The sequence below is a fragment of the Cupressus sempervirens genome, chromosome 6 (assembly GCF_028749045.1).
Source record: "Cupressus sempervirens isolate cs-2001-9-10 chromosome 6, ASM2874904v1, whole genome shotgun sequence".
Classification (NCBI taxonomy): Eukaryota; Viridiplantae; Streptophyta; class Pinopsida; order Cupressales; family Cupressaceae; genus Cupressus; species Cupressus sempervirens.
The window spans coordinates 218,594,150-218,616,971 of record NC_143123.1 but is presented as its reverse complement, the minus strand read 5'-3'; the positions used below and the strand labels follow the sequence as shown (position 1 = coordinate 218,616,971).

The 22,822-nt window shown below is 35.8% G+C and overlaps 1 protein-coding gene across 2 annotated transcripts in view; it reads left to right on the top strand.

Moving 5' to 3' along the window:
• CAT9 (cationic amino acid transporter 9) overlaps window positions 1-22,822 on the top strand; it is a 135,545-nt gene that overhangs the window by 36,343 nt on the left and 76,380 nt on the right. For both annotated transcript variants that reach the window (XM_089787521.1, XM_089787522.1), the window contains one exon: window positions 20,380-20,789. In XM_089787521.1, coding sequence (XP_089643647.1) covers window positions 20,380-20,789 — 410 coding nt within the window. The remainder of the gene's footprint in view (window positions 1-20,379; window positions 20,790-22,822) is intronic.

Here is a 22,822-nt window from a genome sequence, read left to right as displayed (position 1 = left end):
TTTCATGGTATGTAGATTTTAATTTCCATAGTAAATTCATTGATGGTGTTTTTGATTCTTAGTTATGAAATTTCGTTTAACTGATTGTAACCGTTAACCTCATTCACATGAATGTAATTGATATATCTGTCTTCCTATGAAAATGAAGTAATAACTGTATTTCTTTGATATATTAGTTGTTAGTTAAGACTTGGGAAAAAGTGGATGTTACATTATGTGACAACATTTTCTGGATATTGATTGCGAGTTTTGGAGCTTTGATCAAGAGGGATTTAAATTTAATTGTGTAGAATTTGAGCTGCCTATTACATTTAGAGGCAATTTGAACTTTTGAAGACTTTGTGCTATAGGAGGACAAATTGTAATTGATAGTAGTGGCTGATTATTTAGAGCTAAAGACTTTGGGCTTCAGTTGTAAGTGTTTTTAATTAAATTTGAGAGTATTTAGTAAGAGATTTTGTGCCTTATTGTTTATTTTGCTTGAATCCTTATTTGAGACAAATGCAGGAGACTTTGGGTTTTTGATTTTGTTTCACAAAATACAAAAAGTAAACTGCTGCCCTTGGTGTTGTTCTTACGTCAATTCCAAGGTCACTAGTATTATCGTAGCATTAAGACACTTTTTGTTAAGTTGAAAAGTTAGAGTTGTATGTAAATCATTCTTGAATAAAGAGGAATTGATCAAGAGAACCATCATTTTTTCTAATTTCAGTTAAGTTCCTATTGAAGCCACCAATGGTAAGAAGGGAGCCTCCCCTATTGCTGAGAGTTGAGAGCAATCTCATGAAATGTTTCCTAAAGTCACAATTTTGTAAGTTGTAGTTAGTGACAGACAAATTTTTTAGCCAACATTGTAATAATAAATACAAGTACATCAATATATAGTACAATATCCCGTAGGATCTCAAGATACATGATACATAGATACATAAAATAAATAAAAGTCTCCCATACAAGAACAAGAATGATAAAAGTCCATCTGTATCAAGGAGCATCCAACATTTGTCAATCTGAGGGGGACCCAAATGGTAAGAAGACACTACCTCTCGACTGTGTGGTCACCTAATTAGGCTTCCACTCCTACCGTGCAGGGAATATAATGAATGATCCACAAACGGATATCAAACCATAAAACAATCCTAGGCAAGGAATCCTGATAGCCAAATCTACCTCAACGGTAATAAACTACAAAAGAAGGAAAGATAGTTCAAATCGAAGACACTCAATCCAATACCATCACCACATACCAAGTCAACATACAAAGACCGAGTAGAGAAAATCAAGAGATAACATCAATGAAAGATATCCACTTCAAGTCAAAAGTCACATGTCAAAAGTACAACAACCAACAAATCACCGACATCAATGAAAGTAAATCATTAGCAATAAATACATCCAACAATAAAACACCATTGGAGGAAAATATAAAATCTATAGAGGAGACTCAGGCTACATACTAGGGAGTGTCATCACATGGTCAAACAACTTGAGTTACCTTAGATTGGTCTCTCATTAGACCCCAGACCCTCAAACATTGAGTTACCCTGGACTGGTCACTTTGGACCCCAGACCCTCAATGTGACACATGCGGAACCAAAATACCCTCTTATGAAGACGAGACAAACCGGTCATACCTCTCACTAGGTATCATCCCATTCCCATCCTTAGTCTATACAAGCACTCAAGGCATGGGCGAGGCAAAATCTCTAATTTATCTTTTTAATATTATTAAAATATTTTAATTAGTATGTTATCACTTATTACACAACTTACAATGAGTTACTTTGGCAGCCACTTTGGGCTCTAGCCCCTATTGCAAGCCACTCCCATAGACATGCACCTAGACTTGAATAAACAAATACTATTTATTTTCTTATAAGTGGGTTTTTAATATCAATTGCTTTTAAAACTCTTAGTGGGATATAACTTATTATATATTTATTAATGCAACTGGAGTTACAAATTAATAAATATATAATCGTGATTTAGTTATATTTTAAAAGAAGTTATAGTGGAGTTCACTATATAATCATCTAGTTATGAATATTCATTATTATGAGAGAAATTGTAGATAATTAAAATTATAATTTCAAGTTTGAGTTATCTCTAGTTGCATTATGAATTAAAGGAAAAGTAAATATTAATATTGGACTTAAATAGAAGTCAAATTAATATTTTAGAAATGAAATTGATATTAATATTTAATCTAATAATATACATTTATGTTGTTAATTAAATTATTTATGATTTGATATTATTTAAATTAATAACGTGATAAATATTGCATGATATTTTTTATGCACAAAGAAATTTGACATTTAAATACTTATTGATTTAAATAAGTATATTAGCATAACAATTTATATTAACATATATATTCTTTATTTTTAAACAAATCTTTATGGCTCAAATCAAACAATAGAAATTGATGGAATTAAATCATATGACTGAAAACTACGTGTTTTCTTATATTCTATTTATAGTCTTGTGATGGTTTTTCTTTGTGGGTTGTTTAGTTGGCCATGTTAAGATGTGCATTGGAGGCATCTTTGAGTTTTCTTTTATGATATTATTTGACTGTAAGTTATGATGTATTTTATGATTTGAATTGAGATTTATGTTATGAGTTTTATTTTGATGAACATTTATGAGAACTTGGCTTTTGAGAACCAATGTTATTTTTGAGTTGCCTCTTATGGAGCCGAATTTGATTAGTATTACTGTTGTGGTATGAGACACAATTGTGGTTTGTGAGTTTTGGGAAGGTAGTCTAGGTGCATGTCTATGAGAGTGGCTTGCAATGGAGGTCGAATCCCAAACTGGTTGCTAGGGTAACTTATTGTAAGTTGTGTAATAAGTGATAACATAGTAATTAATATATTAAAAAACGTTAAAAAGATAAGTTAGAGAGTTTCCCTCGCCCATGCCTTGAGTGCTTGTATAGGCTAAGGGTGAGAATGAGATGATACTCAGTGAGAATGAGATGATAGGTATGACTGGTTTGCCTCGTCTTTTTGAGAGAGTATTTTGGTTCCACATGTGTCACGTTGAGGGTCTGGGGTCTAGAGTGACCAGTCCAGGGTAACTCAACGCTTGAGGGTCCGGAGTCTAATGAGAGACCAATCCAGGATAACTCAAGTAGTTTGACCACGTGATGACACTTCCTAGTATGTAGCCGAAGTCGTCATTATAGATTTTGCATTTTCCTCTAGTGTTGTATTTATTGGTGGTGTTTTATTGTTGGATGTATTTATTGTTGATGATTTACTTTCATTGATGACAGTTGGTGATTTGTCGATTGTTGTACTTTTGACATGTGACTTTTACCTTGAAGTGGATATCTTTCATTGATGTTATCTCTTGATTTTTGGTACTTGTTACTTGGTATTTGTATGTTGACTTGGTATGTGGTGATGGTATTGGATTGAGTGTATTTTTGATTTGGATTAGCTTTCCTTCTTTTGTAGTTTATTACCCTTGAGGTAGATTTGGCTATCATGATTCCTTGCCTAGGATTGTTTTATGTTTTGATATCCATTTGTGGATTGTTCATTATCTTCCCTGTACGATGGGAGTGAAAGCTTGATTAGGTGACCACATGGTCCAGAGGTAGTGTCTTCTTACCATTTCGGTCCCCCTCAAATTGACAGATGTTGGATGCTCCTTGATACAGTTGCACTTTTATCATTCTTGTTCTTGTCTGGGAGACTTCTATTTAGTTGATGTATCTATGTATCATGTATCTTGAGATTCTACGAGATATTTGTATTTATTATTACATACACTGTGACATGTGCAGTGGATGATGTTATCTGGATGTACTTTATCATATTGGGTGTTCTTATGTATGTTCTTTTGAGATTAGATATCTGTCATTCATTTATGTTTTTGGACATTGTACTCAAGACTTAAACTATTACTAAAACTTCTTAAATGTGACTCAACGTGAAGGAACCCTTGAGGAATGAAATTTGTATTTGTATTGCTTATGTGTAAATGATTTGTATGTGTATATTGCTTCCGCATTATTACTTTCATGTTGTTTAAATTTATTAGAAAAACAATAGTTCAGTAAACTTTGTAACATATTAGGTTTATTTCTTTTAGGCTTCCAAGTGGGGCGTTATACAATTTCATCATCAGAATTGTAATCAAAATTCATTTAAGTCCAAAGGTAGAAACATGAACCAATTGCTTCCTTCAACGATCAATATATGAAGTTTATATAGGGTTTCAAGTTCCCTACATTGTCGACAATGCATCAGCAAGGGGAATTCATTATTCTACCTTGGATCATCTCATTTCTATGTTTGTGAGACAGTCTCATCGTCCTCTTGTAGACTTAAATGTAACCTATGCTAAGGCTATTGAAGTAAAGGATTGGGTCAGAATTACTGTCATTCCATATGGGACTAGTTGCATGTCATGCTCCATCAAAACAAATGTATGGTTTTAACCAGCCTTTAAGTCACCATACTCCAGCTGTGAACCAGATTCCTCAATCTACATATTTAGTCCCATCGAATATGTTGGTGCTTTATCTAGGAGCTCCCATTTGTCAAGCTCTTGCATCACAACTTGTATGTCTCTAGGCTGCATCATTGTCTACAAAGACTCGAGAAGAAAAGGATGAGATGAAGGAGATTAGTAAGCAAATGAAAAAGTTGTCAGCTGATGTTACATAGTTGAGGAATCAAAACAATTAGCTAAAAAGTATACAAAGGAATTATCAAGGCCCACTAAATAATAATTAAGGAAATTATCAAAGAAAATACCAAGGGAATTTTCAACTTTCAAGGAAACAGTCAAGGGAATGTTCAAGGAAATAGCCAAGGATTTAGTGGTAACAATTAGGGATATCAAAAGAAGACACGAAACATGGGACCAAACAATGGGAATGTGCCATCACGTTTGGATAATCCGCTAACTTCTGAGAATCGATCCACAAACAAAGTGTTAGCTGAAGTAACGTTATCATGTTGGTGTAGTGTGCACAACAAATACTAACATTCCGAGTTGCAACATCATTTATTTCAAATAGCAGCTGATATTTTTCAAAAGGAGATAAAAAATGCAGAGAAACAAGGAAATACTCCAGCAACTGAATCTGAACTTGTCCCCACTATGAGATATCATCAAGCCTTGCTTGTTTAAAATTTTGTGTTTCGACCACTATTTGAGACTTATGAATAACAAAATGGTCGATTCCCACAAGCATCAACAAATGATCTAGTGGTGGTGCCAGACTTGTAAGTTTCCACTTGCCTTAGCAAGTTAAGTATACGGTTACAGTTTTCCTCCGTTACATGATAGCGCTTTGGTGCAAGGAACAAAACAAGTGCATGAATTCCAACAATTATTTGGGAATGTAGGGCCAAAAGTACAATTTCTTTTGCAAATGAATTGTTTGGTGCATTGAGTGTTTTGATTAGCAACGAAATCATGTGGACCTAAAAAGTCTCCAAAGGTTGCTAGGAACACATGCTTCAAATAAATGTAACAATGATGTAATAAAGTTTAGTTGTTGAGCTAGTTTCTTGGCTCGTCTTCCAAGCTAGATCTAGGGCATCAAGTGATCCATGTTTGGTCTATAAGGGGACATTATATACATTGTAAATCATAAGAAGAATATTCAATAAACACAATGCACACCAATGGATGCTTCCATGGTAGTTCCCAATGATTTAGTGATTTAGAAGGATGTTTAAACCTACTTGTGGATCTTGTTTAGCCCCATTTTCCGATATGAATGTAATAAAGTTTAGATGATTGTTAGCCGTCTTTTAGTGAATTGCAAAAACACCATGGTCTTTCCCTTGCTTCATGTGGGTTCTTTCAACATTCTGATGGATTATTAAGCATGTCCAATTGTATGGAGTGCTATTTATGATTTGTTTGTAACATCCAGTTCCACTAGTGCTTTTCAAGTATATCCTCTTCCTTGTTGATTGTGACTTTGTTGCGCAATTGAATAGGCACGGTTGTAGTTGGTGAAAGGCTAAACATTTTTCAATTTCAATCTTTCTTTGAACTTGGCTGTTTAGGAGCAGTTTAGGGTCCTACATGCTTTCATGATTAAATATTACAACTCAAGGATTATTCTAAGTGAACACACTCTATGAAGATTGTCAAAGAATCATGTCATGCATACCTACACCTTGTACTTGTGTATGAAATGTTAAGTGGAGTTACATGTGGGGACATCGTATTGGTATCATCTTTAGGTGTACATGCATTGATGGTGTTATTAGCTTAATAAGAGGTTTTAGATGCATCTAGTTAGCTTGTGACCTAGTGACAAATATTGGGACCGAGTGTACATTAGGTGCAGCTACTGTTGGTTTAGTCTTGTTTATCATACTTTGTTAGATTTTTGTTAAGTATGCCTCTAGGAAATATACTATAAGGTCTAGTTGGGCTTAGGCTTTAGTCATCCATATTGATGCAATCATGTATGAAGGATTTAATTAAAGGACCATGCAACCATGAAATAAAATGAACTAACTCACAATTACACAATGAAAGTACCATGGAAGAACTAACAAACAATGTTTTTTATTCGATTCTCAAACACAAATGAATTACAATTTGTTGTAGTGGGCTTCTCACATGCTAGGCCGTAGCTGTTTTATAATAAATGTATAAATTATAGATTTGTAAAGATATTGCACTACAATTCATAGTCTTGGCTTTTAAGTTGAGTCTCGCTTGATTGCCTTCAAAATTGATTTTGAGTGATTTTTAATTACCAACCTATTGTATATTGAGGTGGACCTCCTTGATCGATTAGGTGATGACAGATTGATGAGTCTTCTTGCAATTAGCACCACAAGCATGAGATGAGCCTATCTATTAAGGTTACTCAAAACAATGCTTAATCTACAAACAATTCGTCAAACCCTGCCTTGAAGACTGAACTATGTTTATGGGAAAATATTATATTTGAATTTTGTCAAACTGAAAATAAACAATTCATAAAATTGATAAACCCTTGAAAAGCTGAAGGTAACACTGTATCGAAATTGGGGTAAGCAAGAATGATTTTTCAGATCTGTTACCCTTATTACAAGCAATGTCGTCCAAAAATATATTCGCTATCAAATTAACATGAAATGGACCTGGGTCGACGCTTCATCTGGCAGTCTTTACATATGAGTCGGAATAACCCCTGTGCCTTGTTTATCTTTCAACTTCACTCGACTTGGACGGATTTTTGAAAAGGAATGTCCCCTGACGGATCCTGCAACTTGTCACCGTGACCGGTCTTCAACAGTTCGTGTCCTGTCCTCACCCGCGGTTTCAGTTCGCGTCCCGTCTTCCCCCGCGGTTTCTACTCCTGCGACTTCAATGGCCCGTCAGCTGTTTGCTTTCTTTTCTCCGCGTCTCAGTCGAGTGCCGGAAAAATATATATAAGACGGAGCTCGAAATACCAAAGACTTGACTAATCACGAATTCCGGATTGCTGCGTAGGTTAACTGTATCCGCCAGCAGTACTGGTTTGAGCCGATCTGAAAGTAAATAAGAAAGACTCTATTCCGTTCCTACTGCAGATTGTAAAACTGGAACGATCTTGTCTTGTCAGCTTGCAAACAGTAGGGTTGAATTGTCTGGAAACCAAGGTAATATAATAATAATCAACATGAAGTCAGAATGGGTATGAGGAGTTAATATCTTCTTTGCTTCCTTTTAAGTTCACCAATTCTCAAAACTCCAAGAAATTGTAACCCTTCAAATAAACTGGATATGCAAATAAGCCCAACATGAAATGGTTGAAGACCACCTCCAATGTGCAACCCTTCGGAAGATATTTCACCTCCTCAGTTATGCAGATCCAAGGGAGTTTTCGTTCCCAAAGACCTAATGAAAATTTGCAGACCAATGACTACAAATTGCTCCAATTGAAAGAGAGATCGAATACACAAAACTGCTTGTCCAAATGGGAGCCTTATGTCCTCTATTTATTCACTTCGCTGAGAAGTGACTGGAAGTTTTTTGGAATCATCTTTTATGATGTACTTTAATTATTAACCTTTATAAAATTAAATAAATAACTTTATAAAGTTAGAGTACAACCTTAATTTAATATTAGAACGAGTAGGCCCCACTTACTGAATTATTATTCTCCGAGAGCAAAATGTAATCATCGGGAGACAAAAATGACCCTCTTCCCATAATCATTTTGCCTACGAGAGTCGATGATAGGCAAATTCCCTGTTAAAGTTATGTAGCTAGGAAGGGGACATGACAAAGCACACTTGGTCTAATGCACTTGATATGTATTCCTTTGTTGCACAAAATCTAGCAAGTTTCCATAAGCTATGAATATTTAAAGTAAGTGTAAGTCTATTAAGCTTGGTAATGATTTAGAAACAAAAGTTTCCTTTGTGGTGATGAGAATTTGTAAAGTGAATATGATGTGGAAGGATGATAGTAGAATGCATTTTGCCAAACCACTAAAATGTCGGAGGTCTATGGCAATTGATTTGATTCAAATGTGATCGAAAAACTTGCACCAAAAACAAACAAGTGAAAGAAAATATTTTGGTTGATGCAAGATTGATCTTGGGTTGTTTTTACATCGTATATTGTAACATCCACTAAATTTCGGGTCTTAACTAACAACTAGCATATCATAGAAATACAGTTACTTCTTCATATTCATGGGAAGGTAGTTATAACAGTTGTGTTCATGTGAGATAAATGGTTATAATCAGTTTAATGAAAATTTTATAACTAACAATTGAAAACATCATTAATATATCTAAAAGAATTTTACATTCCCTAAATTCCGAAACCAAAATCGGCCTAGGGCAACATCTGCAAAACCCAGGTGAATCCACATATACCACTTAGGGCACAATAGTTATACCACTATATTGTAAAGACAAATACCATTTAGGGCATCAAATACCACTGTATCATCCCTTTTCTTTCTGTTGCTAATTATAGCAATATCATATAGTTATAAAATACGTTCATGATCATTATCACATAAATGAAAGCCATAAATAACAACCATAAGATAAGCCTATCTCATGCATACAGATACATTTCATGTTCAAATGGAAGATCAATTGATCTAATCGATTACTAAATTACATCGACGAGAAAAGTTGATTGCATTGAAGGGAATAACTGATTCAATGATATAATTCAATCTAACATATCTTCAACTTGTAATTACAAATATCATAAAAGTAAAATACCTGTTACAATAGATGTTTGAATACATAACTTATCTTTGTCTTGTGCATGTCTTGGCATTTGGCGGAGAGGGGGAACATTGTTAGGGGCTTAACCTCCCAATTGCAGACCCTTAAAATATCCCCACAAAATCTCATCCGAGAAAAGGCCCTCCCTACCTGGAATAAACATGGAACACCTTGTCCAGCCACTGAGCATCTTGGTACTTAATTTCACCACTTGACTTGACAACTGAGTATAGTTGGACAATCATGAGCTGACTTGGATCTTTTTAATAACCATCTTTGAATTTAAATGTTCATACATGGAGTTTTGATTTTGTTTTTACTTTTCCTTTGCAAGAATCCTCTCCTCTCCACCCTCTTTCATTGGCTTCACCAGCCCAGGGCAAGACCTTGGAGACAATTACATCATGTTGAGATTTTATCAATGTTGATTTTGGAATGATTTCCAACAGCTGATATACAATGAGTACTAACATGTACATTCACATATCCTACTTTGATAATCAAACTTTGTTACAAAACTCTTTTAAAGAAGATACTCGGTTTTTAGAAAAAATATACGAGGTCTCTGCATATCAAGCCTTAGAGATTGACAATTATAAAGCTTGATAGAGATGTTTTCAATGGACCTGCAACATATTCTCATAGTAAAAATGTGGTGAAAGAGACTTGGAATGTAAATAAAACATAACCTGATCGTAAAGGAAAATGCCTATGAAAATTTCGGTTTTGTCTATGCTGCCAACATGTGGCTCTAAATGACCCGTTCTTTGGTAGTATTGTGAGAAGGAAGAATGAAACAAGGTAGTCGATTGGTATATGCTTGGTCTATTGCAAGACGCACAAATAAAGACCACCTCATGCATTGTATCCCGCGAAGCCTTGTAGCTTTTGACTTGGTTACATGATGATAGTTTAAAAAAGATTAGTGGTTTCATAAGGGCCTCCGAATTTGAAAGGAGGGTGCGAAGTGGAGGTGGCCACCTCTTAATAAATGTAACTATATGTTTTAAATTTATCAAAAGTTCTGTTATATATATGCATATATATAATTTCAATTTTTAAATATATGATTTCATCATGCTATTTGTTATATCTAAAATTGCACCTATATGTACATCTATATATGTGTGTAGTTTAGAGAAATATGCTTTATTTCTAACATCATATTCTCTTAGTAGATGCACATGTGTGTGTATATATATATATATATATATACATATATTAATAAGTACGATTTATAGATATCATCCTAGTATCATAGTGACATCATACATTTATATACATACATACATACATACATATATAGATTCTTAATGATAAGATTGCTAGTGTCTCAACAACAGAGAGGTAATAGTTCTTACCATGATATTAAATGTTTAATATTTTTCTTGTTATAAAAATTGACCAAGTAGGTCATGGTATTGCCCAATGTACACTCTTGCTTGCCTAGTTGTTTACCCTTAGCCATGGTGATTCAAGATTCATACCTATTTGTCCAGTGCTGGTGTTGCCCTTGTGCCCAATTCTTTTTTGATAATGCTTCCACCCCTTTGATGTGCTTCCTACAAGGAAATTCTCCACAATTAAATCATATTCCTCAATATAATAATAATTACCATAACAAGTTATTAATCATAAACTATCATAACAACTAACCGCTATTTCACTTCCCATGAATTCATGATGAATAACCAACCTTCCAACATAACATTAAAGTATCATCATAACGATTAACTAGCATGCCAACTTCATATGAAATTATAACGATTAACCATCTTACCATTTCACATGATTGTAACTAATTTTACTTGTCAATTGACTTCACAGGAAACCTCAACGACTATATGAATAAATTTTAAGTTGTGCCAAAAATTGGGATGCAACACATACTTTGTTGACAAGCCTTTTTTCTACCCTCTTGAAGATATACTCGTAGCCTTGAAATATTTGATAATGATCTAGGATTCTAGAATTGCAACTTTGGGGCCCAACGATATGGTTCCATTCATGCAGAGGAAAATAAACAACTCAAGTCCTTTAAAGACACAACTAGTAAAGAAGACCAAAAAACTTTTCATCCTTAGTGATTTTGTGCACTCCAAGGTTTTCCTCATTCAGTGAGGTGGCAACTTTGATGTCATGGGTCAAATGGTTGCTGCTATTCCTATTGTGTTGATGGTGCCTTGGGTCATAATGTGTTGCAATGTAATTAAGGTACACAAATTTATTCCTTCTTCATGGTGGTACTATGCGTGTAGACATGGCTTTTAGGTTTGAATATGTTGGTATGGCTTTTCCTTTTCTTGTTTCCCCTCCTAAGTCATGCCTTGTCACTACGCTGATGAATATGAGCAAAAATACTATAGTTTCCTTGTTTACTACACTGATGAGTATGACTAAAAATACTATAGTGATACATCCTATTCTTGCTTGGCTAGTTATACTCTATCCTCGATCCATTCCCAAATCTTGGAGGCATTTATTGAAAAAAAGGCTTGTTAGGCAGCACAAAGAACTTGAAACCAGTGTAACATGAGGACTTGCACCCCCCTCCAGAACCTCGAAGCACCAGTCCCTGAGATGTTCTCGTATTGGGTACTTGAGTAACTAAGTGCCCCCATCTCTGCCATTCTTCAACCACGCGACCGCTGGGATGGGTACTCAAATTTCTATTTTTGAATGTTACTATTGAGTATGTAATATGTTGCTATGTTGAATGTTCAATGGTTCTAGTTCATGTTGCAATCTTGCTGTTTTCAAGTATTTTAATTTGGTATGTTCTACTGAAACATTATTTCATAACTAGCATTTCAAGTTCTATATGTATACTATACAACACCCCTCCTTGCCCTGTCCTCCCCTTGTCGCTGTCCCTTGGCCATCCCGAGCCCATTTTCTCCCCATCCCAAAAACTCGTCCTGACATCTTACTGTCTCGACGTACCCCAATACTATGTTATATTGCTTGAAACCCAAATCAAACCACTAGAGTCTAGGCTACAATTCAACACTTTAATTGATAAAAAACACCAAATAAGCCAATTTCCTATTATCACTCTTGATACCACCTACAAACAATTCAATCTCTCTTGGGTGGATTATGGATTGATATTTGAAAACAATAACTAGAAGAATTTTCAATCTAATGCCTAGGTTTGATGGGCTTGATTTTCATTGGAGGGAATCACATGCTGATGCATTTTCAGATTTCATGGAAGAGTTTCACGTTGAAGATAAAGACATTTGGATGCTTTGTTTGTTATATCTTTCTATAGGAAGGCACAAAGATGGTTCAATGATTTTACTAAGCACCATCTTTCTTCTTGGAATGACCAAATGATTGCATTTGTTAAAAATAATTCATGTAGTGCTAACCATACTTTTCTCGTTTAAAAATTGTGAACATAGAAAGGCAGGAGGGAGAGCCAGATCATGATTTCAGCCATAAGTTTTATGTTGCTCTTTCTGATATTCCGAGAAAGTTTAGGTCAAATGTAAATACATGTGTTGACATCTATTGTGAAGGTTATGAGGTTGTCTAAGTTTAGTGCTAGAAGAGATGAAGCCCACAAGTTTAGAGTAGGCCTTTGGCAGGTGCTGACTCTCTCGAAGAAATGAGGGATGAGTACATAACTTAGTTGTTGTCTCCAGATGTGGATGCTTCTACCTAAAAAATGGGAATACTATGTACTGAGGTTACTCATGTGAACCTTCTTGTTGATGGTTTTTCAGAGGAGGCTAAGAAGGTGGATATAGCATCTTGGGATAGTTGTGTAGATGAAGCAAATGGCGATTGCATTGATTTATAGTTAGATGAGTCAGCTCTTGAGAATGAAAGTGATGTTAAGTGCACTAGTTCTGATCTTTGAACACAAGGATGAATGTTCAGTTAATGAGTTCCCTTGCTTTGACCCTTTAAATGATGATGCTAGTGATTCCCTCACCATGTCTTTGCTATCATGAAAGCTAGGAATTTTTTTTTACACTGCAATGTGAGCACTTCAATATTGTTGACAGTGTTGGCTTCTACCTTGCGTTTTGTACTCTTGATGGTATGTAGAAGATTATAATTTTTCAAGTTCTAATGTTGATAGAGAGGTGCTTGATGTTTCATGGGGTAACCCTAGAGCCTTTTTCTCTTTTAGTGATGGCATATACATTGACTAGTATTAGTCAGATGATTCAACTGCTTTTAATGTCAACGATCTTGATTTTCATGATGTGAACCTTGACGCTGATCTGGCGGGGTATGTTGTGTAGAGTTAAAGCTTTTGTTGTGTAGTGTGTTTTTGGGCCCATATGCAAGATAAGGATGAAGAAGAAAATAGTTATGGGTAGTTGCAGGTGTGTGACACACAAGGTTGCCAAGATGGAATTGAAAGAGAGGCAATGAGATGGATTTAGTCCATCACTTGAGGTGCATTGGTTGGGTTCTTCTGCTGATGATCTTAATGAATATGTTCATCAAGTGTGTGATCCAAACATGAAGCAATACATTACCATATGTAAAGATGGTTTACGTTAACTACATGTTATCCAAGAGCTTGGTGTGAATACTGAAGACTGAAACCTTCCTTTTTTTGGTTGAAGGTCTAGTTTCTAATGCAATAGATGATGGAGATGCACTATAATAGGAATCTTTTGGATATGTCTAGCATATTGTGAAAGTGATGCTTGGCTGCAATGCATGTGTGAACTTGAGGACCAACTTATTGAAGCCTAGCCTAATTATAGGCCTAAGCTTTAAGCTTTTCAAATTGAGATGCGAGGATAAGGTTTTCTTTTTGTGGGTTAGAAGATTTAGGTATACTTTCCTTGCTTTGTAAAATGGTGTTGTTTTTTTTTGCTTTGTATAATGTCCCCATTTGGAATTGCTCTAGAATCACTAGTTCAATTAAAGTGAGGGCTATTACATAGTTTGAATTATAACTTTACCAATAAAATATATCCATAGAAAGGTAAAACCCTATGATAAGTCGTGCAATCATATTTGATGAAACATGTAACATAACTCAAATTTTTCTATAAGGGCTTGGGTCACATTTAATTGCATCTATATTACTAATCATATCAAGCTATATTATATAAATTATGTTATAGTTCTTGAGCCAATCATTAATAGTTCCATTCCCATGATCAACCACAATAGAGTTGGAGAGGAAGCATGTTAGGGTGCCCTGAATTCATCACAACTACTCCAAAGCATGGAGTATCCAAAGTCAACCTCCTGGCCCCAAGCGGTAGGAGTTCTTGTCCATCCACTATGAGGTGGGCTTCTTAGAAGAGAAATATTTACTTGCTCCCCTAATCATGACTCCACAATAAGGCATACTAAATTTATCGCAACTAGCCCAAGAGCACAGGGTATCCAAACTCAACCTCTTGGCCTCAAGTGGTAGGGGCTCTTACCCATCCAACATGAGGTGGGCTGCTTAGAAGGGCAATATGTACTTGCTGTCCTTTCTTATGTTATCCCTAATAGTGGCTTATAGGAGATTTCAATAATTGAATGGTCACATAGATTAATTATCATCATTATCATTATATATATGCGTGCGCGTGCACACGCATGTGTGCGCGCATGCACACATACATATATGCTTGATTGCTGATGTCTAATGATACTTTCTTTACAACTTTAACCCTTCTTGCCTCCCTTCTCTCCATATCCCTATGAAGGTCCCATTCTTTTAGTCCTTGATATAAAGGTCTTATTTATCAAAGTTAAATCTCTCTATTCCATAGGTTTATTTCTATTTCTAATGGTCACTCCTCTTTTATGTTTCCATATCCTCTCTATATACAATATGGAGAGTTTCTCTTTTTGTTTCTCTCTTTACAATGTTTCTATTTCTTATAGAAACATTTTTGTGTATACTTGTATATATAGATCATCTACGATCTTTGTTTAAAACATTCATTAATTTTACCATAATATGGTATGAAAGCTATTTTTTTCGAAAAATAATAATTTCATTGTTGAAATTTTCTGAGTTATTTTTTGAAATAGGTTTTGTAAATCTTTAGTTTCTTCATGAAATTTTAGGCATACGATTTGCAAAATCTTTTTGCCTAGGTGTGTTCAATTTTTTTCTTTTTGCAAGATTACAAATATTTTCTATTACTCCGCTAGGGTTTCATCAAAGATTTTTTGGGCCCATTTTTTCTTGAACTCGTGTCTTTTTTCTGCATTTTTCTATGCTTCCAAAGTGGCGTTTTTGCTACAAGTCTTCTGCAAATTATTGACCAGCCTCTTTGTTTTCTTCTTAGTGTGAGTTTTTTTTCTTTTGATTCGTGTACAGTTTCTAGTGTCGTTCTTGCAGGGGCATCTTTCTTTGCAGACATGTTTAAGGCGCTAGTTTTTTCTTGCAGAGACACCCACACATGATTACTCTATAACTTGCAATTTTTAATCTACTATATCCGTGTTTTAAAACATGTTATTTATTTTTTTCACTAAGGGCACCATCTATTTTTCCAAACAACCCTTTGTCATTGATATACAACTAGACCTTCATTGTTTCCCATGTCTGCAATTTGTTTTAGTTTTTTCTCAAAAATGGCTAGGCTTTCTTTTGGAACTCACATTTTTTATGGTTTTCAAAACTAATTGCAAATTCTTTGTAGGTTTTTTGAGAACTCAATTGGGCAAGTCTCTGTCTTTTTTGGTTGCATCATTTTTCGTGCCTCAATTTTTGAGCCAACGGATTCAAAATCTAACTTTAGAATTCTTTTGGGTACCTCGAGCTCTCTTTTAGGTGTCTTTTCATTATTTCTAGGTCTTCCATTAATCTGCCTTGAAGTTTGTGACTTCAATTTTTTGCGTTTTTTTGCATAAAAGAACGTATCATGGCCTCTCTCACCAAAATAAACGTATCATGGCATCTCTTACCAATCTTCTCTTGGAAGGTAGTCAATGATTGAATGGACAGAACTACAACACCTGGGAGCAGAGAATGATGATGATCTTCGAGTATTGTCGCCTTGAGGCAATTGTTTTGGGTACCCAGTCTCGTCCTACCACACTCGATGCTACTCAAGAGAAGTTTGATGAGTGTAACCTTGAAGTTGTTATGCTCATTAAGCTTTTAGTTACTGATAATCAACTGCCTCAAGTGTCGTCTAGTAAAATAGCTGTAGCGATCTGGACTACATTGAAGGATCTCCATGAGCGTCAGAAAAAAAGTAGAGCTCTCTTTCTGAAGAATCACCTATTCTGTATTATTATGGATGAGGGCATGTCCTTACAGGAACATCTTCTAAATATTAAGCACATCAGGGATCAGCTTGAGGCCATTGGCCGTACCATGGAGGAAGAGGATATGGTATTCATTACTTTGAAAAGTCTGCCATCGTCCTATGAGCAGTTTATGGAGACGCGCAACACTACTGCAACTAATGTTGACCTCAAATTTTCAGATTTGTGCACAAAAGTTCTACAACAAGACCATTGGAAGCGACAGTCGGGTAGCAGTGCTCCTTCGTCTTCCTTTGAACAAGCATTTCTTGCCCAATCCTTTCACAAGGATAAAGGCCCATCCGAGTCTCAGGATAGCTCTAAGAAGAAGCACAATTAGTGCAACTATTGCCACAAATTCGGTCACGTGATCCAAGATTGCGAGACTTGCCTTGCTGTTGAACAACAAAAGCAAGGAGGGTTTCAGCCACAAGCAAATATTGCAAAACATGCAAAGCTCATTGATCAACTCGAGTCTGCCTTTTACACCATCTTAGGATTCACTTGGAGTTTTTTGTTTTGAAGTTAAATTGACCGTCAAGGGAGGGTATTAGAGTTAAATTTCTCTATTTTTGTTTCGCTCTCTTTTGTAGATTTATTTCTATTTCTAATGGTCACTCTTCTTCTGTGTTTCCATATTCTCTCTATTCAATATGCAAACTTTCTCTTTTTGTTTCTCTTCAGAGTGTTTCTATATCTCTCTCTTTGTTTGTTATAGAAACATTCTTGTGTATACTTGTATATATAGATAATTTACGATTTTTGTTTAATAACACATTCATTATTTTACCATTACTTGCAATTGTAGCCAGGCGGGATCTTCCATATGTGCTATGTTTAGTTTTTGAGAAGTAACCGGATCGTTCTTATTGCCTTCCATATCCTGTTTCTTTGTGTGAGTGGAGCAATCTTTCCATCAGCAATATCTCCCTTTTCAACCAAATCCTAGTGTAGTTTGCATGACTTCTCTCTAGTTGGGATTGATTCATCATTCACTTTCTGCACATGCAATGAGTCTACTTGATGCTCCCCATTCTCTTGAGTGTTTGGACCAAGGTTTCCTCCTTTTGCTTCCATAGATAGTTTCTTTGAACATTTCCTTGTAAAAAATTCTCATGACATATTAAAAATTTGTGAGATCTAATATTAACAAAATGAGAAGCATGCAGCTTATTATAAAATGGCATATGTCCATGGCCTCTCAACTTTTGCCCATTTCATTGTGTTCAAAACATGTTACTTATTCACATGCACTCTAAAGTTTTGAAAGGTCATTGACTTCACTCTTACATCTGGATGTCATTATGTCAAGCAAGGCACATGACTTTGTCTCTACTTACAAGATATATCAGGCACAATGTGCTCTCCACCACATAGGGCAATGCAGATGCCAATCTCTTGAGCCCTGGGAGAATATATGTTTTACAGATCCAATAAAGCTTGATAGATTGACACAATCTCTCCCTTGCAGAAGACAAACACACGTCACATTACAAACTTCGGAATGATCTCATCATGGACACATGTTTTGTCAATGTGAGTGACCGCCAAATTACCACCAGCTTTTCAAGTCGCTTGAGGGGGGTTGCATGAAACTGTGCTTTAATCTGCACAGGAACTCTCATCTGCTGCTGTGCATCAACCACTTTATTACTGAAACTTTGTTTCTGCATGGCCTAAGCATCTTTCCAATATTTCATAAACATAATTAGATTGCGTATAGTTGTCTGCAAGTTGTGAATTGATTCACTGCTAAGCTGCATGTTGCACCTTATTATGCTGCTCTGCCACTGTCATCATGTAGATCTGGTACAGTCCCATCACCACTGCCACCACAATGCATAAGATCATTTTCCCTCCTCATGTAGTCTTAGATGCTCCTCATTGCTGTTGAGCTCGTGTGGATCCTTGAAAATCTGAACACACAAAGGAAACATAAGTTGTATCCCTTGGCTTATTTGGGATAAATATTCTCCCTAAAACCAGCTTGTACATCCAGGAGAACAAATTCTTGTACTCTCTGACTGTCTCAAAAACATATGCATGCTCAGCTAGTGGTAGATTGAACCAGGGTTCAGAAGCTCTATGTGAAGTGAAAGCCTGGAATCAAACCAAGATTGATCTTTGGATGCCTCCTTGTCCAGAACAAATATATCTTCCACAACATGTTGGACCTGTACAATGGCCATTTGGTGAGGCTGTTGGAGCACCCATTAACTACGTGCGTATTTGTTGGATGAATTGTGGCTACAGTTGGAATTACACACAGGTATTCTACAGAGTCCAACGGATTGAGCGGCTACAGAGCAAATTGCCAGCCATATATTTCCTCGTACAGAGGGCCTTCTTTTTACCTTGTGTTGAATCTGATCACTGATGCCGTGCTGCAACCAGGGCTTTATTTTCTCAAAGTGAGATATTATGTGTGCAAACAATCTTATATCATTCTGCATTTCACTGTGGAGGGCTTGATTTAAGTGCAAAAAAGACAGAAGCATAGATCTAGTGTTGCTCGAACAACACAATATGCTGAATCACCTTGTGTTTTCCTGCCACAATACAGTTAAATGAAAAGCCTTGTCTTGTGAATAGACTTCCCTGGAAGCCACAGCCACAGGGTATGAGGCATGAACCATTAAGACTGGCACTATACCCAAAAGGTTAAATCACAGGCCTTTTAACATTACATTGCAATAGCGTGTTTTTATAATCAAGCAGTTGGTACACCATGAGATGCATGTAGTTCAAGTGTAATTTAATTATTGCAAAATAACAAAATGCTAACAAAATCTTAATAATGCAAAACAATGTCTAATCTACATCCAGTGACGGTCTCCAAACCTTGTTCCTCTGTGCATTCAAAACAGTATATGATCTATCTAACATCCAGTGATGGTTGCAAATCCTTCTTCCTCTACATGTTGACCTTGATTCTATTCTGGTCGTTCAATTTTGTTTCCCTTCAAGCTTTGATTTTCCAAGATGTTCTCTATAGCTTCCTTGATAATGTAGTTTTTCAAATGTTCATTCTCCTCTCTCTGTGCTTCATATATTCAGTTTGGATCTCCCATTGATCTTGGTTTTGTGGCCTTATTTTATCATTCTCTAAAGTTTGTCTCCTCTTCCTTGATTCTCCACTTTTGTCCATTTAGCTTTTATCTTACATTGCTTCTTAGATGTCTGGAATCTGTCTTCATTTGCCTTTTTTTATCCTGTTGCTCCTACTGCTTCTGTTATTGCCTTCCAGAAACAAGTGTTTATTGTGGAGGCTTAATTTTTTATCAGAATGTGATTGCTGGGTGAAAAAAATAATGCTTTTTAAGTTTCTGCAATAAGTGATACGGATATCTCAAATTTTTATGCTGCAGTAAGCTGCAATTTGATTTCTGCTAGTTCATTTTTAAGGGTAAAACTACAGTAGCCAAGTTTCTTCCACATATGTAATGCATTCAGAATCTTTATCCTACATTGCTTCTTAGATGTCTGGAAAGTGTCTTCATTTGCTTTTTTCTTTCCCGTTGCTCCTACTGCTGCTGTTATTGCCTTCCAGAAACAACTGTTGATTGTGGATGCTCAATCTTTTATCAGAATGTGATTGCTGGGTGAAAAACATAATGGTTTTTTAGTCTCCGCAATAAGTGACACAGACATCTCAATTTTTTATGCTGCATTAAGCTACAATTTGATTTCTGCTAGTTTATTTTGAAGGGTTAAACTACAGTGGCCAAGTTTCTTCCACATATGCGATGCATTCAAAATCCAGATGTTCAATTTCCAAAGATATCACTAGCAATGAAGATTGAAGATTCCCTCCATTTTGTTTGCTGAGCCTTGAATTTTGCATAACATGCTTTTGTGGTATGTGGCTCTTAGTTTTAGACTTGAACACGTCGATGAGAAGTTTGCTAAACAATTTGTTTTTTTTGCACAGGTGTCACAATTAGTTTCATACTAGCAGGAGCAGCTTGTGTGCTCAATGCTTTGTGCTATGCGGAGCTATCATCTCGTTTCCCTGCGGTTGTTGGGGGAGCATACCTTTATTCATATTCTGCCTTCAATGAGCTCACTGCATTTCTTGTTTTTATTCAACTGATGCTTGATTATCACATTGGTGCTGCTAGTATAGCACGTAGCCTAGCAAATTATTTGGTGACAGTTTTGAAACTCAGCCCTTTTCTAAGGGAGCATCTCCCAGAATGGTTTGGACCTGGTATGGAGCTCTGTGGAGGATATTTGTCAATCAATCTGTTGGCACCACTTTTGCTGGTTCTATTGACATTTATTCTGTGTCAAGGTGTGCGGGAATCATCTACTGTGAATTCTGTCATGACCATATTAAAGGTAGCATTTTCTATTTTTCTGGTATATAACAATGTAACTTCATTTCCAAAAAGCTGTCATATTTGTTGTCAGTCCTATATACAGGGAACCATCCAAGCTTCCTCTACATTATTTTTAATATAAATTATTCACAACTTCACTATGCTGATGTTGTATTCTTATTGATTACATCAATGGAGAAAGGCATTTAATTTTTCTGCAATAGCATGCCACCACATGCAATAACATACAAGCAGTTCCCCAGATCTGATCTACCATTTTCTGTGTTCTGCTGTTCCAGTCCACAAATCAATTTGCCAAAAGAAAAGAGAACACCTTCACTACAAATTCAATTCATGGATGAGACTGTCACAGGGAACCAATGGGTTTTGTTCTTTTGATTTCTAGACTCAACGGTTTTCATCCTTAAATCAACAGCTGAGCGCTATGCCAGGTAAAATATGAGAATGAGTATTCTATCCTAATGGCCAAACACCTAATTTATAGCACAGAGGAGGGCACAAATCTTAACGCATCCATGAATTGTCTTCATTCTCAGATTAGCAAATGCTTTTAAAGCTGAGACTTGACCTCTATATTAGCAACCCAATATAGGCATCATAAAACTAAAATACTTATAAAAGCCTATTTGTAACTCTCTCAGTGTTCCATCATAGACCATGTCATGAGAGAGTGTCATAACCTTCCTTTATAGAAATCAACCCCCTATTTTCCCAAATCATGGGCCCTTATTATAATGATTTCTCTAGTCCATTAGGGAAATAAGAGAATGGACTTATGGGTCCACCCATGCTGAATTAATGAAAGAGGGCATTAAAAGGCATAAAGAGAATCCATCTGTGGTGTACAAAGCCAATACAGCTCACAAGGATAAGGTTCTAGCCATAGGAGCCCGTCTCAAGATTGTTTCAGGAAAATCTGTAACAGGAATCCATCGTGTTCATATTTTTTTCTGCTATAATTCATTAATTGCCATGTTCTACTTTCGTTTCCTAATCAGGAATATTTTGAGCATTCTCACTAAAATTAACACTGCTGCTTAGGTAATTACAAAACATTTCAAGTTAACTTTACTAACTAATTGGACTGCAAAAAACCTTCTTGTAAATTTTCTGTAACCAAAATTATGAACTGTGTCCACAGAGGAGACCTTTGTTCATGTGAGAGATAACAATATTCTACAGTCCATATTATTTATTAGTGATCACAGATGCCTTTGGATGTAACTATGTGAGGTTTTTGCATCAATGTTTCAGTTCATGATTTATCATTATGATAAGTAGAAAAAGTAATTTATGCACTTCTTAGTGTCTCACTAAATATAAGGGGTCGACGGTAGGGAATGGAAAATGAAGGACAAAAATAGACCCAAGGTAGTTTGAATAGTCACAAAAACTGGAAATAGCTTCTAACGAATAGAAATATATATCTAATTGATTACATTTAGTTTTTTCTTTTATATATATATAAGGAAATTCATATAGTGAAATATATTAATAGAAAGGAGTATTACAAATATATCAATAGAAAGGAGTATTGCAAAAAGAAACTACATTAGTAGTAAGCTGCTCAAAATATGGGAGCATAGCTTGACCATGCCTACAGCAGAAAACCAACAAGACAGGAGAAGAAATTCATATGATGAGCCTTGTTTACCGTACTGGTAGAGAAATCAACGCATATAGACAATGGAACAGAATAGCAGAATTATATTCGCATATGCCAGAACATGCATTAGGCTTCATAATATTCGCAATAGTAGATGATTGATGATTTACAATGATCCCAGACGGGATATAAATACTATCCGCCGAACCTTTCCGGAGGAGTCCATCGGCCACAAACATTATGTCCGCTACAAACTATTTACCTGTCGGCTACAAAATACAAAACACCGACGACAGTCAATCCGTTGGCTACAGAAACACCGCCGGAACCATCCAGTCGGCTGACACCATCCCCCCCAAAAAGAAAAGTCGTCTCCGGACGACAATTACAAAATATCTGAGACAAATTAATAAACAAAATACATT